The sequence below is a fragment of the Arabidopsis thaliana genome, chromosome 4 (assembly GCF_000001735.4).
Source record: "Arabidopsis thaliana chromosome 4, partial sequence".
Taxonomy (NCBI): Eukaryota; Viridiplantae; Streptophyta; class Magnoliopsida; order Brassicales; family Brassicaceae; genus Arabidopsis; species Arabidopsis thaliana.
The window spans coordinates 8,578,738-8,598,589 of NC_003075.7; the positions used below are offsets into that span (position 1 = coordinate 8,578,738).

Sequence of the window (19,852 nt, forward strand, 5' to 3'; positions counted from 1 at the left end):
ATACACAACAGAAGGACCTCTCACAATGTATGATCCATTCGACCAAACCATAGAAACTGGAAGGTCATTGTCAGAGATTGTAATGGTGAGACCTTGAATTTCATCAGTTTAGAAACCAAAGACATTTCAGTGGCCCATATTATATGCCCATACGGCCCAGCCCATTAAGAAACAATTGGAGCAATCGGAGAAAAAAGAGCCAGAGATAAGCTAAAAGGTCTACGATAGTTCCATCGGACATCGGCGGCGACATGACTTCTTCGGCGGCGATCAGATCTGACATCTACGACAGAGAAGAACGCAAGCAGTTAATCTTCCTTCTTTCGATTCTTCTTCTTCTTCATTCTCTTGTTCACTGTGTTCGAATTCTGTCTTCTTTCTCTTGATTGCTCAGTCGTGTGTGCAGGCAATACCAAGCACATATTCGTGGCCTGAATGCTTACGAGCGGCATAAGAAGTTCTTGAAAGACTACGGTACTACACGTCTTTCAATCTCCTTGTAAATGTCTTTGGATTTGTTAGCTCGATAATTAGGTTTTAATAATGGACAAAAAGTTTGGGAAATAGGGTAAATAAGTGGCTTTCTATTTATCCAAAATCCATATTGTCCCAAATCAAAACTGGTTGATGAACAGTCTTCTCCTCTGAGCTAGGAAGGAGGGCTATAGTCAGCCTTACATGTCTTATTTGTGGTTCCATTAGAAAGAGTATTCTTTACCCTGGAGTTAGCTACTATTTGAGGAGCTGTTGGTGTTCTTGTTTAAGATTTTGTAGTTTCATTCTTTGTTTTGCAACTTTACAGTTCGATTTTATGGGAAGGATAAGCCTGCAGAAGTTAAGTTACCGGTTAAAACTGATCAGGACACACTACGAGAAGGATACAGGTATGGTGCAATTGTCAATATGTTTTTGTGTTTTGGAAAGTTATAAGTTTTAAGATGCATGCTTTGTTGATGAATTTACAAGTCTTATTGTTGAATCTTACTTTGTATTCGCCCTATTACTACATCGCCTTTGTATGTTTTTACTTAATTTTGGGCTTGTCTTGCAAGGTTTATACGTTCTGAAGAAGATGATTTGGATCCTTCTTGGGAGCAAAGACTGGTGAAACGATACTATGATAAGCTTTTTAAAGAGTATCCTTCAAAACATAGTGCTGCTTCAGATACACTAACATCCGTTAGATTACTTTAAGTTATGGGATTGTGGATAAGTGCATGTCTGTTCTCCTTGACTGTTTGAAGATACTGTATAGCTGACATGTCAAGGTACAAGACTGGTAAGGTAAAGTCTAGAGTGTGAGTACCACATCTCATTTTAGATTCCTGTAATCTTTTGTTCAGTTGACTTATTTTGAATTTTTTTGTAGATGGGTTTAAGATGGAGAACAGAAAAGGAAGTAATGACTGGGAAAGGTTAGTGGTACTTCAAACTCTTTGTCCATGATTTCTTTTGAAGGAGTTGTGATAAGAGTTTTGAGTGTAAATGCAATTGCTTTCTGTCAGGGCAGTTTATGTGTGGGAGCAAACATTGTGATGAAAAGGAAGGGTTAGCAAGCTATGAGGCATGTATCATTAGAGAGTTTCTCAATTACTGTTTTGATGTTTGTGTTGGATTTTTTCACTGAGCTTGTTGATTTTGCAGGTGAATTTTTCTTATCATGAAGCTGGAGAAGATAAACAAGCTCTTGTAAAACTCGTAGCTTGTGAGAGGTAGGCACTCATTGTACACCTTGCTTATCTCTATGCTTGTATCCTGGATTGTTTCTATGCTTTTGTTTAAAACTTTCTTGGTCTAATATCAAACATTTTTGGCATTAGATGTGCTGAGAAGTTATACTACAAAAAAAGAAAGGAGGGTGAAAGATCAGAGAGTAAAGAAAAGAAAAAACAGAAACGAAAACGGTATGGAGAAAGAGATCGTTATTTGATAACTAAGGGTCACAGTTTTGTTTTGGATTACATTAAGCTAAACACACATTAATTTTCAAATTCAGGAGTAAATCACACAGTGAAGATGACACAGACGAAGAGGAGAAAAGAAAAGAGGGTGAAAGATCAGAGAGTAATGAAAAGAAAAAACAGAAACGAAATCGGTATGGAGAAAGAGATTCACTCATTTTACAACTAAGGGTCAGAGTTTTGTTTTGGATTACATTAAGCTAAACACATTAATTTTGAAATTCAGGAGTCAATCTCACAGTGAATATGACACTGACGAAGAGGATAGGAGAAAAGGTATGATATTTGCAAACTTCAATATATTGGTGTCTATTCTATATAGAAAAGGTTATGGATTATTATAATTCTGGGAAGGAGTTAATAGAGTCATTCATATTGCAGGGAAAACAAGAAAGTCCAAGTTGGAAAGTGCTGATAGAGAAGGCAAGGATGATGAAAACTTCGATGAATACATGGAGGGGATGTTCCCGGGTAATGGGTGATATTCGAGACTTTCAAGTTTCAAAAGGTGACCATCTACATCGCAAGAATATCTTTTATATCATAGGCTAGATTGAGTTTGAACCCTGAAATGTAAACACTTACATAGCCCCTTATTCACTGAAAGAAATTGAATTTTAATATCGAGACCATAACATCAAATACTTTTATTATCTCGAGTTTGGTGTTGATACCTAAGTATACACAACAATAGGACTTCTCACATTGTGTGAACCATCCGACCAAATCAGAGATGCCGACACAATATTAGAAATACCCGCAAGACTCTTTCCAGAGACTGTAACGGTGAAAGACTTCTTCTCCCCTGGCGCCTTGAAAGAGAGTGTAGCTGGCTCAACCTTGATGCTGAGTTTGGGATTCCCAGACAATTTTGCCTTGTAAGTGGATCCCTTTTCCCCAACGTTGGTGACTGTTCTTGAAAAAGTGATATCTGAAGACGATGAAGCTGACACTTTGGCTGACATTGAAGGGTAGTTTAGATTTCTCATAGTAAGCTTTGATTGTTCAGAACAAGTAAAGGTTCCACCCGCAATGGTACTAATTCCTTGAGAAGAGTAGTCCAAAGAGCAAAGCATGTTCAAGTAATCCTCTTTGGCTATTTCGTAAACAAGCCCTGGATCAACTGCCACTGTAGGGTTAACAAATCCTGATCCGTATGCAAACTCAGCTTCTGCATTTTTCGAAGCGTTCATTGCCCAAGCTGCATTAAAAACAAAAAGGATTGATTCGGATCTCACTTAACTTAAACTCTTTCTTCAGAGAATAGTTCGATTTGATGTTGATAATTACCGGTAGTCATGATAGCAGATTTGATGGCAGAAGCAGACCAATCAGGACGTAGTGTCTTGACATAAGCAGCTACACCTGCGACATGAGGGCAAGCCATAGATGTTCCCGTCATGAAATAGTAATCCACGCTTTGTCCAGGAACGCGGTTTGAGCCAGTGGTGAATATGCTGCTAATATATTGACTCCTGGGCTGTTATATCAGGCTACATATATATACATCTCAAGACATCAGTCAATCCAAGTACCAACAAATATAAGTTATAATCACATAGGTCGGTTATTTCGTTTTGAGTGTTCGTTACTCAAAATGTCACTAAAGAGAGTGTTTGGACCGCGAGAAGAGAAGGCAGGAACGACTGGAGCACCATTGTCTTTAACTGTATTGGTCTTCAATATAGTTCCTTGCGGGTTTCTGTTCATTTAGAATGCCATTAACATCTTAAGAGAATCTAATCAAAGATTTGTTTATGTAACATATTCTTACGGTGAGGAGAGAACGTAGGATCTTAATTCTTCATAATTGGTATCATCTAAGGTTGCAACGGCAATAGGACCAAGACCGGGAGTATCAACATCAGTTACATGAAGGATAGTTCCAACCGCACCCGCTGCTTTCTGTTCCATAACATTATTTGGAACATCGCACACAACAATCTTTCCTTCCACCGTGTTCAGGCAACCGCTAGCGCAACCCCTACCAGAGAATGAATACCAATAAATAAAGATATATCCATACAAGTGAAATGCTTGACGCACAAGTTAGTCATTGTGGATTCCTTGAATCACAAATTACCTTGCTAGCTCCTCTGTACAGTTATTTGAAGCAGTTTTTCCATACGCCAAAGGATACTTCTTTCCCTCTAAGTCAAAGTCATTGATCGATCTTCCCTGCATATAAAACTTTAATTAGTCACCATGATGACGACAACAAGCACATTCATATATCAACTGAACAAGGGAAAGACTTCTAACAGGTAACATCTTGTCATCTCCATTAACCACATTAGTAACAAATTTTCTGTCAGTAGAGCCAGCAGCCACGGATATGAGCCATGGTGCAAGGTTATCCGCTTTTGCGAGTGCAGTGCCGGCATTTCCAACCGCTACCGTGGTAACAATCCCTTTGGTCATCGCGTGAAATGATCCAATAGCGATAGGGTCAATGTCAACTTTAGTAACACCGCCTCCAAGAGAAATGGTTAAAACATCTACCCCATCCGCTATAGCATCGTCGAACGCAGCCAAAATTCGTTCACCATTGCAACCCAATGGCTCGCACACTTTGTAAACAGCAATTCTACCTAAAGGCACACCACCTCTTGCAGTTCCTTCTGCCACACCGTTCACACTCACTCCTTTTACTTTGTTTCCTGCTGCTGTTGAAGCCGTGTGTGACCCGTGAGCGTCACTGTCTCTTGCGGAGTCGTGCACATAGTGTCGGGCTCCAATCACCTTTCTGCAGTAGAATTTGGATTAGGGCCGGGTAGTTAATCTTTATCTTTTGCTCTTTTCTTGTCACGCAAGAAACTTTGAGAATAAAAATAAAAATGTTACTAACCTATTGCAGGTGAAATTAGTTCCTCCTGCGCAAGTTCCTTTCCATTTCTTTGGTATTGGGCCAATGCCTTCATCTGAAAAACTTTTGGATTCAGGCCAGATTCCGCCGTCTATTACACCTACTATTACATTGCTCTCGACCTCAGGGACATTGTTGCTCTTGTCACCAAGTCCCATGAACTCATAAGACCTTGTCGTAAAAAGCTTATAAACGGTGCTTGGGAATACCGAAACCACACCTTCCATGCCTACAAATTACACAAGACATCATCAAATAAACCATCATGATCACGAGTTTCATTATCTTCTATAATTATATAACTCACCAATAAGTTTATCTTTTTCAGATTCAGTAAGTTTGGCTGCAAAACCATTGAAACTTCTTCCATAGCTTCTGACCAAATAATCTTCAACGGAACTGCCGATCAAAAAGAGAAAACGTAAACAACAAGCAACAAGATTTGGGTTAGTGAGATTTGAGAGTCTTATATTAAAACCTTGATTCGATGACTTCTTGAAGGATATTCTGATGGTGAGACATAGGAGAGTAAGAAATTTTTGATGGAAGAGCTCCCATGTAAGCTATATACACCTGCGTCATGACACAACGAATGAAATAGGCCAATACAAATTAAGAACGTCGATAGATTTTGTTCTTTTTCTTTTTTTGTTTAAGAGAGGAACTTGATAGTTGTTATTATATATGTTTACGAAACAAAACAGAAATGACTTGCTTTTCTTTCATCTTCAATAGCTGTAGGAACTTGACAAAGGCTCATGAGAAGAACCGAGGAAAGACATAGGAACAAGCCAAGGGAAGCCATTATCGAGATGTTTAATTGTTGATAAGAATTCTCAATATGTGAAGTTGCTAGTTACATGGTTATATATATACGTCTGCAAGAGAGAAATTAACAATGCATTTATGTTTTAGAGATTTATTTATTTATTAGGCTTTAAATATATTTCCTTAAGCTTTTTTTTGTGTGTGTGTGTGGAGATTTATGTATTTGAATCTGGTTTGATTGTGTCCATTATGATTGATATCTTTAACAGTGTATATATGGGAAGCGAACTCCATAAATCATAAATGTTTACTCTTAGTTACTTTGATTCTTTATATATCAGATCTTATAAGATGTCCCCAAAAAAAAAAATCAAGATCTTATAATAGTATTAGATACAAATTTCGAAATTCAAAAACATGAAAGACCTTATTTTAATTCTAATTTTCAATTCTTGGGTTCACCCTTTCTTATTCAACCCTCTTAACTAGCCAATTAATGTTTTTATTTAATCTAATTAAATAAACCAAAACACGCTCACCTATTATCTAAATAAATTAAATTAATTCATTAAAAAATGTTAGATTGAATTAAATTTTAAATCTTAAACCCTAAGCATTTAATTTTATTTAATTGTAAAATCTTCCAAAACCAATCAATATATAAACTCAAACTGACTTAATAATTTTTGTTTAATTGTAAAATATAAACCTTAAATCTCATTTATAAACCCAAATTTGACATATCATTTTGTTTAATTATAAAATCTAAAACCTAATCACTCTTTTATTAATCCAAACCGACATATAATTTGGTAATTATAAAATTTAACCATAATCCTTATTTATAAACCCAAACCGACATATTTTTTAATTTGGATTTATTTTAAAATATAGTATTACATGGAAAATTGTTCTATTTTGATTGGCTAATCAAAAGTGGGTGAATAAGAGAGATTTGCTCCTATGGGTGAACTGAAGAACTTTTTTTGATCAAAACTATTTTCAAAACTGATATATATATATAACACAAGAAACATCTCGGTTTCAGGAAACATGTGGTGCATGAGGAGAGCTTGAAAAAATAATTTTGCCACTTATGTTACCAAAGTAAACTTATCTTTTTGGTTAAACGTATTGAGAAAAACTCTACCGTTAAATGTGTTTAAGCAAAATGTTTTTAAGATGGTGACATATCGAGAAGTGATTGTCGATTTTGTGCGAGAGAACACAAAACAAAAAGAAATCTCATATGGTGATTTAGAGTCGTTAAACAAATCTTTAACTCCTCCAAAAATAACGGTCACGCCATCGGATAAGAGTCGACCCATGGCCGAGAGACAATGTGGGCACAAAGTTGGCATTCTTAGCGTTAAAATAAATTAGTGAAAAATCCATTCAATAAATTCTTTGAGTTATTTATATGCACACACATATGTATATATATATATATATATATATATATATATATATATACACCAAAGATTTAGATTTCTAGGAAAAATCTATTTATTTCAATTTATAGTCATTTATGAATCATATCAAAATATTTCACGTAACAAACAAACGAAGCTCACTGATGCATCTCAAGTCATCAACATCAGTTTTTCTATTAAGCCCTCTCAAGATTCCATGTCATCTTACTCTAAATTCTCAAAATTAAAACCATCAATTTATTCTAAATCGATGCTACATCAGCTTTGGCAAATACCTTTTCCTCTCCTCCTCAAAGAAAAGTTCAGGACAAGCCCTAATAAATCAAAGTTTTAACAATATGTATAGTCACAAGCATTGATAAGTCACTATAATTTGCATTTGTTTAAGGATGGCTTTCTTCTAAGGACCACGGGGTTCTGAGCACCCGTGAAGTGAAATGCTATTCTCATAAATATCACTTGCAACTTATGTTAGATATCTCTTTTTGTTCAGTAGTCACATGAATGTGTCTTAATGGTTTGTAATTTGATCATTTGGGAATGAAAGATCTTAATCTTGTGTATGATGCATCTTGAGCCTATGGCTTGGTTGGACTTTCCTTTACCTGAAGAGAAAAGCAACGTTGATGGTAAGTTTTCGTTTCATATATTCGTTGGGCATGTAAATTTGTTTCTGGTTTTTGAATTTAGAATTCTTATTCCTTATATACACTAGATATTTGTTCTAATCACTGAGATTTTGGTGTATAATATTGATTTTGTTGGAGTCCAGAAAAGCCATGAAATAAGCAAAAAATGTACTATTAAGATTCGGATTTCCTGCCGGATATGGTTTTCAATGTGTGAGGTTTTTGTCCATATGAAGCAAACAAGTATTTTAAGGGTATGCATTTTGTGATACCTGGTAATCATAGCCTATATAGAAAACAATATACCAAGTAGTGGGTATATATAGAGAGTAAGCAATCTTCAAGCCGGAGCAATATAATGGTTTCATAATTAGTATTGGTTGCTACCCAAGAATGTCATATCAGAATCTGAAAATAAAAAAGTATCACTAATATAGTTATATAGACAAAGAAATGTATATATATAACAACATTTTTACTTTCACAACTACAAATCTAAAATCATAATAAAAATTCTCAATCCAACTGTTAATTTGTAAATACGACAAAAATAATGGTAAAGGATTATAGTTTTTAAAAGTATAGGTATTGTGTGTGAGAGTTAAAGATGCAAACATTTAAATTTATTACAAATAATTAATATAACGAATAGGGTGTTAGTGGTTATGAAATCAAGATATATGGATTTTGAAATAATTTGAAACTATATAAAATTTGAAAATCTCTATTAATTATGAAATCAAGATATATGGATTTCGAAATGTGTTTACTCATGGATTTGAATCATTCTATTTTTCTCTTTCAAATCCATTCAATTCTATTTAAAACATAAATTTGGATTCTCAAATCCAAAAACAGATGACTAAACGAATAACAAATGATTTAACTAGTATTTATAAATCATCGAATCAATAACACATGATTTTAATTAGAATTTCAAAATCAATGATTGAATAACAAATGATTTTTGTTTGAATTTTCAATTTCTTATTAAATCTATAAACCAATAACCCCTCCTAAACAATTAATAATACCATCTATGCTTTAGAAAATGTTAATTCTATCACATGATATTTTAACATGTATACTTTAAAATTTATAATACTAAATTAACTAATTATCCCTAATCAAATTTATACCAGGGGGTAGTCCAGATTGTCCCCTAGTAAAATTAAAAGAATTAGGTATTAGCTTTTTTTTTTAACTTTTTAAAATAGCTTTTGATTTTGACTATACACATTTTCTATGTTGATATAAAACTTTCATAATTATGAACTTTGGTGGATGATGTATATCCCCCTTAGAACTTTCATATAGCACCAGTTCAATCGAGACTTTTGCTCTCGATCTATATATTTCCATCCAAAATTGAAGGCTTAAACCTATTTACACACACCACGCATAATTATACTGTGAAACATCAAACATTTTCTAATACCAAAACACTTATGGCAAACCTTCTACTCTATTTGGAAGTTTCAATCATTTTTAAAAAGCTGCATCCAATTTCTTCACGGGAGTATTTTTCTTCATCGTCACTGTAGTAGCAAATGTTTTCGCCACACACAAGGCCATTCCTATATTTTATGTGTTCCAAAGCATATTTTATAAAACCGTGCTTCTATATTTATTAACATTTATCTCATTAGAAAACTATTTTTATTTTTACCTTATTTTTAAATTATAAATTTTTATTATAAAATTTTTAATTCGATTGAGTACATCTCTTATTAGTTAAATATTGTTACATTTTCTGGTTCAATTTATATTGTCTAAAATATTGGTTCATGTTTTTGTGACTGCAATTTAAATCAAATTCAAGATATAAAAAGTGATTAACGAAAGAATGGAGAAGAAAAAGAATAGTAAACAAAAAAACGTAGACAACAAAATATTCACAGTTATAACTTGGCGAGTGTTGGAATGATACCAAAGTTACTAAGCAATTTTAGATTGTTCACCCTATTCTTAATCTTGTTTTGTTTTCAGGAATCAATTATCATCAGCGAGGATCTAGTTCGAAATATTTTTTTAGTACAAACATATATAATCTTAAGATCCAAAAGAAACGCATAATGGTGATATTTATTGTATAATCAAGTCAATGTAATGTTTTATTAATTTTCATTTCACAGAGATGTAATTAACCATATTCAGAGATTCCCCGGACCACCGTAAAACATTATATGACCGAGTATTGAGTATCCGGGAATATTGTATTTGTCTATAACTTGGTAGCCACGAGTGTCGTCCACAAATTTTTCGGTATATGCCACTTTGCGGTCAATCTTATTAAAACCGTCGATTACAGATATCCGTTTGATATATGCATCGTAGCGCATTTGACCATCAACAAAATACCCAAATCCCATTTGAGGACTCGGCAGTGATGCGCTGTACACTTCTCCACCCCACTCCACCAAATTTCCAGAGCTTTGATGAAACCTACTCGACGGCCAAAATCCAATTTCCTCTGCAGCATTACCAAATTGCAACCACCAATTTCCATTTATTTGGTCCTGTTACCCGAAAATAATAGGTGAATTTTGTCCTTAGTTTAAGAAACACACAAATATGTAAGCATAAAATTTTGAATGCTTTGTCATACTCTTAATTATTCAAACCTTAATTAGACCGAAGACTCCATAATGAGTTGTCCTAGCACCACGAACAGACACTGGCGATAATGCCATACCAAGTGGAATATCTTGACGAACAAGTATCATTCCAACGTCGCAGTAGCTATTGTAACATGATTTTTCACCTGACTGTTCCATCAATATATACATTTACTTACTAATATGTATACAAAATATAAAAATTAAAAGAAATTTTTTACTAATAGCGTGACTCACTTTTGTATAGACGAAAGTCCGAGGTTGGCTGTCCTTGTACAATGTTGGATTTACCTGAATTAGTACATATAATATGTGTTTATTAAACAATATAATACATATTTTGTTAGTTACTAAATAAATTAAGTAACTAAGAGCTTGTTGATCGGTGCTTTTATCTAGATGGCAAACAAATTAAATCAAATAACTTACAGTAAAGCCGGTTTGGAGGAAATCATTTCCAATCTGAATGTGAAGTCGAGAAGCACTGTATTGGTTTAGCCTAACCTTAGGAGCGGTTAAACAAAGATCCATTGTTGCTCCATTGAACCTCTTGTCTGAGCCAACCGTCCGAGCCACCGCAAACTAATAGCGTTCATTTTCATTCAGTAACCAATTCTTATTATCAGTAATCAGTATAAATATATCAAAACATTTTTAATTAAAAGAAGCAACGTACATGTTTCTGGTTGTTACTATTAGAATCATCAGTGGTATAATTCCAAGAGCCACGAGGTTTATAATTATCGCCAAATGAGTCTAATCTCAATAGATCTTCTTTAGTGACTCTTTGCATGGGGACGGTACCAATGGGACAACCCACACCATTCTCCCATAGGTAACCAAAATTGGTATTGTTTGTCTTTCTTTCTCTCATTCCTTTCCATATTGGACGCATCTAAAACATGTCGAACACCATAAATATTTTTTATTTTTATGTTTCTAAAAGAATATAAGTATATAGAACTGATATATCAAAATTATACCTTGTAATGGTATGTGTGATTCTTCATTGAAGGGTGATCAAATGCTGGTTGCTTGAAGAAATCCACACATCCGTATCTTTCTCCATCTATACTCTATCATTACACCAATATATAAAGAAGTTAACATTTATTACTAAATTGTATAATATATAGAGAACAATAACATGGTTATGAAGATATATTAAAACCTTGATGATCTTGACAGCAGGTTTGTTGATAGTCCTTAGTCTCTTCTCGATTTCTAAATCTTCAACTTTAGAAAGGCTCTTAGCTTCGACAAAGTCATTGCTATGACTTATAATTATGATACCAAAGATGCAACAGATTAAGAACATCCATATCACTTCCATTTTAATCAACAATAGAGAGAGACGAGAGAGTTTATTGATTTTGAAGCATCGAAGATAAACCTTTAATATATAAGAGTGGAGGAGGAACAAAACATTTTTCAATTAATTCAAGACCATTGACCAAAATATTTGGGGAAAGAGTTTTATGGTAAATTAATCAATTAGTGTTTGGTCAACAATTCCTGAGATAATATATGTTAATATTATGAATTAACATATAATACCATTGATTTAAATCAATTTGGTAGATTTTACAATAGGGCTAATAAGTATGTCTACTTTTTCTACTTTTAATGAATTCCATATCATTTTAGTCCATATCATTGTATTTCTACCAAATCAATTTTATTATTTATTTTTTTAATATAGAAAATTTTGAAAGGGAAAAATTAGTGAAGTGTTCATATGTATAGATGTAAACCTTGTTGCCATTGAAGTTATTGAATTGCTTTCTCTGTATTTATGAGAAAGATGACTATATAATAACAGCCACCCACAGTTTGTTACAACTTAGTCTTTCCCACCTCTGTTGCATTACATAATTCACAGTAGACTTGGTCCTTTGAAACGTCCCATGTGGTTATTTTAATGAAGGCACATCACACATTATTTTTTTCTCCCTTGTTGAATCTTATAAATGAGACCTTAATGCCAAATTGTCACTTCATTCGATGTGACTTCACATTTCTCTTGAATTCATCTATGTTGCCGGACTTCACAGACAAATTTCCTAAGACGCTTTATGTACCAGCTTGAAACTCATATCTTAATCAAACTTGAGTATCAAAACTTGTAACAATGTACTATGGTGACTATCGAGTCTGATGATTTGAAGTTTTTAAGGTGAAGACAACATTTCATCTGAGTCCATAAAATAAACAGTATCTTTCAAGAATATTGAGATAAGCTTGAAATAAAACTTGAGATATAAGTTATTTAGTTTAAAAGGATTATGTTAAATCTTTGAGAGATATCCAAAGATATATTCTAGGAGTTATCTAGTATTAATCCTTATGTGTTTAGGTTTTGCAAGTCTCTATATATATGAGTCCCAAGGTGTGGTTGACCATATGAGTTGAGAGAGATTAAGAGTTTGTAAGATCTTAGGTTTTGAGTAAGTTTTCTAAAGAATAAAAGAAGAGTCTTTTATAATCTTGCATCTCTAAGTTGAAGTCTTAATTCTATTTTCGAGAATGTACCAACTTGAAACTCATATCTTTCGAGAATGTGATAGCGTACGAAGTAAAGTACAGTAAACGGTAAAATCAAGTTTGCGATATAAGCATATGCCTTGTAATCAAATGGAACCTTGTTAACAAAACGGACTTAGAAGCTATAAACCGATAAGCATATGCTCTTTAGGAAGACAGTTTTTTTCATTTTGAATACCCCAAATGGTTTCTTATTTAATTTAGCTAATGTAGATGCCATTTTGTATCTCTTATGCACATATATATAATTATTGTACCAATTTTCTGTTTAATTTATTAAGTCCTTGTTTTAAAGAACATAATAAAACCGATACTTATGTAAAATCAAGTCGATGCAATGTTTTAATTTTATATTATAAAGATCCTATCGTTTCTAGATATTTCCTGGACCACCATAAAAGATTATATGACCGGCCCTATGTATAGGATCTCGGGTGTCTATCACTTGATAGCCTCGATTATCGTCTGAATAGTCTTCGAGATAGTCCACATTGCGGTCTATGTTATAATAACGGTCGCGTATGGATATGTGTTGGATATATGCATCATAATTTTTATCCTGAATTGGAAAATATCCATATCCCATTTGAGGACTCGGCAGTGATGCCCTGTACACTTCTCCACCCCACTCGACATAATTTCCATAGCTTTGTTGAAACCTATGCCCCGGCCAAAATCCAATATTTACTGGCTCATAATTACCACCCATTTGCAACCACCAATTTCCATTTTTTCTCTCCTATTACCAGAAAATTAAGACATTACTTTTATGTTTGTCGAACTTTTGAATGGTTAGTCGCACTCAAACCCGATTTTTTTTTAAATAATAAATAGGATACAATTTGTCAGGAAATAGTATTTTATAAGAGAAAACCTTGACTAGACCGATCTTTGTATAGTATTTTGGCCAATCACCACGAGTAGACACTGGCACCAATGACATACCAAGTGCAATGTCATGACGAATAAGTACTATTCCAACGTTGCAGTTGGTATTGTAACATGAGTTTCCATTTGACTGTTCCATCCATGTTAATTCTTTCATATATATATATATATATTCAAAAAAAATATTAGAAAAAGAATTGACTAGAATAATGTGACTGACTCACATCTGTATAGACAAAAGTTCGAGGTTGCTTGTCCTTGTACAATACTGGATTTACCTGAATAGTAAACAATATTTGTTTTATTTGAAATCATTAATTTATTAAAAAGTATAATTAACACATGTTTTTTAAAGTTATTAAGTAAACAGAAGTCGTAGCTCAATGCAAAATAAATAAACTAAGCGACTTACAGTCAAACCGGCTTGGAGGAAATCCCTTCCCATCTGAATGTGAAGTCTTGAAGCACTGAATTGGGTTGGCTTAACCTTAGGAGCGGTTATACAAAGTTCCATCGTTGCTCCATTGAACCTCCTTCCTATGTTCTTCGTTCGAGCTACCGCAAACTGTGAATTGAATGCCCAGGAATATTATCAATATATATCAAAATGTGAATTGATAATCTTGTTTTATTAATAAAAAGAAGTGACTTACACGATGTTGGTTGTAATGAACAACATTATTAGGATCATAAGTGGTAGTGTTCCAAGAACCACAGGGTTTATGATTATCACCAAATGAGTCTAATCTTAAAAGATCGTCTTTGGTGACTCTTTGCATAGGGACTGTACCAATGGGACAACCCACACCATTCTCCCATAAGTAACCAAAAGCAGTATTGTTTGTCTCTCTTTCTCCCATTTCTTTCCAGATTAGACGCATCTAAGACATGTCGAACACAAACATATCACTGTCCTTTTCTTTTTATGTTTATAAAAGAATATACGTAGATAAAGCTGATCAGCAGTTATTTTATACCTTGTAATGGTATGTGTGATTCTTCATAGAAGGATGATCAAATGCTGGTTGCTTGAAGAAATCCACACATCCGTATATTTCTCCATCTATGGTCTATCATTTAATGCCATATATATATATATATATATATATATAGAGGTTAAGATATTTATTGTATTATTAATATATAGAGAACAACAGAAAGATTGTGAAGATAGAAAGAAACCTTGATGTTCTTGACGGCGGGTTTGTTGATAGTCTGTAGTCTCTTCTCGATTTCCAAATCTTCAGATTTTGAAAAGCTTTTGGCTTCCACTAAGTCATTCTTATGACTTACAATTAAGTGACCAAATATGCAACACATTAAGAACATCCATATCACTGGGCCTCTCACTTCCATTTTTTCAACAATAGAGACAAAAAGAGAGTTTACTGATTTGAAGCATGGACGATACATGTTTAATATATAAGGGTCGAGGAGGCTGAGGAAGGAACATAATAGTTTGTTCTCCTTAATTCAAGACAGTTGACCAAAAATGCTTTTTTGGAAAGACTTTTATGCTGATAATCAATCAAATAGATTCAGTCAACTTATATACATATAATAATACAGTTGATTTTTTTAGCAATTGACAAAAAGAATATGTTTTTCTTTTCCAATTATAGCACCACAATTACAAAGTTCCACAAATAACACTTTAGACTTTAATTAAATTTTAAATGTAAATTAATAATTTAACTAAAATGATGAATAAATACAAAAAAAAAAATTAAGGCAAAAAAAGAACATGAAATTCAAGAAAGGATTCCTTGAAAGATTCCATGAGTTTCAAAAAATATTCTAAATAATTCAGGAAAAACTCTTCAAACTTCCGAAAATGATTCTTTTCTGAAGTTAATAGGATCCTTCCCTAACTTCATAGAATTCTTTTGGCAGTTCAAGGAATCATTCCTGAATTTTGTGACTTTTGTAGGCGGAAAGATTTTGATGACAATTTGTTTTGACGGAAAAATGTTTTTGGCGGAAAAGTTTATACAGAATTGTTTTGGTCGGGTTAATAGCACGTAATCATGTTTTGACGGAAATTCCTTTTTGTCTTCAAATAAATATACTTTCTGTTTTTTATTTAACTTAACGAACGCTCGTACATCTCTGTAATTGAGCGTCTTGTCAGAAATTATTCATCTCAGCTTTCTTTATCACTTCTTGTACTACTTTCTTGATTACCTCATGTACCACTTTGCGACTAATACAAAACACTCAAACGACTACATCAACAATGTCTTTTAGACATGATAATTGCTTTCTTACGTTTACTTACTTAATCAGCCTCCTCAATCCTATATTAAAAGCTTTCATCTTTCTTCCTTCGATATTTCTCAATTCTCTCTTTCTTTCGCTTTCTTATCTTTGCACTCTCATGTTGATAAAAATGGAACCGATAATCCTAGTAGTATGGATTTTTTGATGTGTTACATCTTTGCTCACAACAATGGATTTTTAGAAGCTAATGTAAGTACATGATATGTGAAAACACAGTTACATTCAAAAATTATATATCATAGGATTATATGTTGCACAATTAGGCGTATAATTGATGGTTGTGGTTTTTTATGTTAAGATGATTTCTTATTTGATATTTTATAATGATAGATATCATGTTAGGTAGTTGATACATGATTATGATAATGATGAGTTTTAATATTATATGATGTTAAAAATGTTATATAAAAAAGAAATATCGCCCAAGAGGTGATGAAATTGTATTATTGTCTTAGGATGATGCGTGTACCACCCTTCGATGATGAACTGCAGAACCTGGTTTGCAATGGGCTGACAAGATCATTGTAGCTCATTAACTTGCTGACAAACCCAATGAAACTGGATATCCTCCCCACCGGATTTATAGAAAATACACACTTTAAGTGGTTTTTGTTATAGCGAATATGACAAGGATATCAAGATTAGTTAAGTAGTTATAAACACTTCAATGAATATGTTTTAAATCATTAATAGATCACTTCTGTGTGACATTTTGAAAGTTCCTTTAGCTTGTTCACTGCCCCGTCTATCTGTGCCACTTCTATCTCTAATCGTTACGAAGAAGAAGAGAAGAAGAAGAAGAAGGGAGATCGCCAAGCCGATTCTCTATTAATTTTATTAAGACCTTGTTTAAAAGAAACACTAGACAATAATCCGCATTTTGTGCGGTACAAAACAATTATTAAATTATTTTAATGTATTAATGATATTGAAAATGTTCGACTTTTATATCATTGGACAAACGGTTGTATATTAATAATTATCAAGATTAGCGAAATTTTTATTTTTGTATAAATGTTTCTGTTTATCATGGTTTATGATATATATCTTGTTATACTAATAGATACACAAAATACTATATACTCTATCATATTTTATTTGAAATTTTGTTTAATAATTGATAAAAAAGCATATATTAATTTGAAAAATAAACATAAGTAAAATTAATGGCAAAATCTGTAAATATTCTAATAAATATTGGATATTTATTATTGAAACCTGAATTTTCTTATTCTCATATAATAAATAGTATATTATTTGTCAGTGACTAGTATTAAGAAAGAGGAAAACCTTGTATACATTGAACTTTGCATAGTTACTTGTCTCAGCACCACGAATAGACGCTGGCAGCGCCATACCAAGTGGATAGTCATGACGAATGACTATCATTCCAGCGTCACAGTAGTTATTGAAACATGATCTTCCACCTGACTGTTCCATCAATGTTAATTCGTTCAAAAAAAAAAAAAGTCGAAAAAGAATTTACTAGCATTATGTGATTGACTCACATTTGTATAAACGAAAGTCCGAGGTTGCTTGTCCTCGTACAACATTGGATTTACCTGAATTAGTACATAATATTTGTGTTATTTGAAATTATTATTAAAAAGTACAATTAATACATGTATTAAAATGTTATTAAGTAAATAGAACCAACTTGAAGGAAATTGTAATTGATACATGTTTTTTAAAGTTATTAAGTAAACAAAACTCGTAGCTCAGTGAAAAATAAATAAACTAAGAGACTTACCGTCAAACCAACTTGAAGGAAACCAACTTGAAGGAAACCATTTCCAATCTGAAAGTGAAGTCTTGAAGAACTCCATTGGGCTGGCTTAACCTTTGGAGCGGTTACACAAACTTCCATCGATACTCCATTGAACCTCTTTCCTATGTTCTTCTTCGTTCGAGCTACCGCAAACTTATCCCATTCATTTTTATTGAATGGCCAGGAATATTATCAATATATAAATATATATAACAAAATGTGAATTGATATCTTGTTTTACTAATAAAAAGAAGTGACTTACGTGATGTTTATGAGGAACAACATTAGGATCATAAGTGGTAGTGTTCCAAGAACCACGGGGTTTATGATTATCACCAAATGAGTCTAATCTCAAAAGATCTTCTTTGGTGACTCTTTGTATAGGGACCATACCAATGGGACACCCACACCATTCTCCCATAAATAACCAAAAGCGGTATTGTTTGTCTCTCTTTCTCTCATTCCTTTCCAGATTGAAAGCATCTAAGACATGTCGAACACAAACATATCAATGTCCTTCTCTTTTTATGTTTGTAAAAGAATATACGTAGATAAAGTTGACCGGAAGTTATTATACCTTGTAATGGTATGTGTGATTCTTCATAGAAGTATGATCAAATGCTGGTTGCTTGAAGAAATCCACACATCCGTATATTTCTCCATCTATGGTCTATCATTTAATGCCATATATATATAGAGAGGTTAAGATATTAATTGTATAATATATAGAGAACAACAACAAGATTGTGAAGATATACAAAAACCTTGATGACTTTGACTGCGGGTTTGTTGATAGTCTTTAGTCTCTTCTCGATTTCTAAATCTTTAGATTTAGAAAAGCTCTTGGCTTCCACAAAATCATTGTTATGACTTCCAATTATGTTACCAAAGATGCAACACATTAACAACATCCATATCACTGGGCCTCTCACTTCCATTTTGATCAACAATAGAGAGAAAGGAAGAGTTTATTGATTTTGAAGCATGGAAGATAAAGGTTTAATATATAAGGGTCGAGAAAGCAACAAAATAATTTGCTCTCCTGAATTCAATAATATTGACCAAAATGCTTTTTGGAAAGACATATATCAATGACATCTTCTTATTATATAAAGTACGGTTTTGAAAGTTACTAACTCACGAGATCATAACACATGGTTATTTGAACGATCTAAGATTTTGACATGTGTTTGATTTTTTTTTAACTTTTTCCTAAAAAAATAGGAAACTAAAAAAAGAAATATATATACATATACTAATTTATATGTTTATATCTAAAAAAATAACTTATAATTTTTTTAACTAAAATAGAAAACTAACAATAAGATAGAGTGTATATAATTAAATTATATTTTTTATTATGGTAAAATAGATATTTAAACTGTATTGCAAAATTAAATTTGTAAGATTGAAATTTGGTTTAAGGAAATACTAAATTACATACTAAAAAAGTATGTGAGTTACGTTACTATTTAAAATTCAAATATCATCAATAAGATGGAATGTGTAAGGACTGCATAGTACGGGTTACTCATGTGTATAGTAAAGTTAATCTCATAGTGAATGGATTAGCAAACTATGTGTTTTAGTTACCGCTCGATATGCATTTATTTGATGTTTGTCCGACAGTTGTAAGTCCGACATTATTAGAGAATACAAACGGAATGTCGTTTCCACGGAGTGTGCGAATGAGGTTTTTGTGTTATGAATAAATGATAGGGGACTTTTATCCCCTACAACTCTACAAGATAGTTTATTATAATGAAACAGATAATTAAAATGTAAGTAAAATTGAATGTGTATGATTGAAATTTTATTTAATACAAAAGTTATTAGATTAAATATCAGATACATTACTATTTACTATTTAAAATTTAAATATTATTGAATTTAAATATTATTGATAAATATTTGAATAAATTTATATCATACACCCGCCTATTTAGGCGGGTCTTATCTAGTTTAATATAAAATTGGTTGAACAGTCAACAATTATTTACCTCCTACTTTTTTTTTCAAAAAAAAAAACAGTCAATAATTACACATATTAATAGAAATATATTTATACAATTGATTTTAATAGCTCAACATTTCCTG

The 19,852-nt window shown here is 32.6% G+C and overlaps 5 protein-coding genes across 8 annotated transcripts; 1 reads left to right on the plus strand and 4 right to left on the minus strand.

Moving 5' to 3' along the window:
* The first annotated feature begins 3 nt into the window (after positions 1-3).
* Positions 4-3,510, plus strand: AT4G15030 (folate-sensitive fragile site protein). 3 transcript variants are annotated; one of them, NM_001340988.1, is made up of 13 exons: positions 241-307; positions 395-474; positions 803-884; positions 1,053-1,136; positions 1,245-1,284; positions 1,370-1,415; positions 1,506-1,564; positions 1,645-1,712; positions 1,821-1,904; positions 1,997-2,095; positions 2,188-2,237; positions 2,343-2,469; positions 2,656-3,027. In NM_001340988.1, the coding sequence occupies exons 1-12, from the start codon at positions 252-254 to the stop codon at positions 2,441-2,443; spliced, it is 849 nt and encodes a 282-aa protein (NP_001319942.1). In that variant the 5' UTR covers positions 241-251; the 3' UTR covers positions 2,444-2,469; positions 2,656-3,027. The 3 variants fall into 3 exon arrangements, with proteins under 3 accessions (NP_193239.5, NP_001319942.1, NP_001154235.1); NM_117590.7 differs by having other exon boundaries at positions 4-307; positions 407-474; positions 2,343-3,510; NM_001160763.1 differs by lacking the exon at positions 2,656-3,027 and having other exon boundaries at positions 2,343-2,594.
* AT4G15040 (Subtilisin-like serine endopeptidase family protein) lies at positions 2,636-5,583 on the minus strand (the record flags this gene model as incomplete). Of its 2 annotated transcripts, NM_001340989.1 has the most annotated exons (10): positions 2,636-3,162; positions 3,252-3,436; positions 3,520-3,663; positions 3,736-3,945; positions 4,045-4,139; positions 4,224-4,707; positions 4,810-5,056; positions 5,135-5,226; positions 5,306-5,400; positions 5,543-5,583. In NM_001340989.1, 9 exons carry the CDS (start codon positions 5,383-5,385, stop codon positions 2,636-2,638), a joined length of 2,064 nt encoding a protein of 687 aa, NP_001319943.1. The 2 variants fall into 2 exon arrangements, with proteins under 2 accessions (NP_001319943.1, NP_567454.1); NM_117591.2 differs by lacking the exon at positions 5,543-5,583 and having other exon boundaries at positions 5,306-5,385.
* Positions 5,584-9,810: 4,227 nt separating this feature from the next.
* On the minus strand, positions 9,811-11,608 carry AT4G15050 (NEP-interacting protein, putative (DUF239); the record flags this gene model as incomplete). The annotated part of the gene is made up of 7 exons (NM_117592.2): positions 9,811-10,176; positions 10,282-10,425; positions 10,513-10,566; positions 10,705-10,857; positions 10,952-11,170; positions 11,259-11,351; positions 11,447-11,608. The coding sequence occupies 7 exons, from the start codon at positions 11,606-11,608 to the stop codon at positions 9,811-9,813; spliced, it is 1,191 nt and encodes a 396-aa protein (NP_193241.2).
* Positions 11,609-13,192: 1,584 nt separating this feature from the next.
* Positions 13,193-15,097, minus strand: AT4G15053 (NEP-interacting protein, putative (DUF239); the record flags this gene model as incomplete). The annotated part of the gene is made up of 7 exons (NM_148323.5): positions 14,890-15,097; positions 14,685-14,777; positions 14,361-14,588; positions 14,120-14,272; positions 13,932-13,985; positions 13,694-13,837; positions 13,193-13,558 (listed from the first exon to the last, which is right to left on the minus strand). Exons 1-7 carry the CDS (start codon positions 15,061-15,063, stop codon positions 13,193-13,195), a joined length of 1,212 nt encoding a protein of 403 aa, NP_680689.2. The 5' UTR covers positions 15,064-15,097.
* Positions 15,098-17,247: 2,150 nt separating this feature from the next.
* On the minus strand, positions 17,248-18,693 carry AT4G15056 (uncharacterized protein; the record flags this gene model as incomplete). The annotated part of the gene is made up of 5 exons (NM_148324.1): positions 17,248-17,418; positions 17,738-17,887; positions 18,149-18,238; positions 18,333-18,425; positions 18,520-18,693. 5 exons carry the CDS (start codon positions 18,691-18,693, stop codon positions 17,248-17,250), a joined length of 678 nt encoding a protein of 225 aa, NP_680690.1.
* Positions 18,694-19,852: the final 1,159 nt, after the last annotated feature.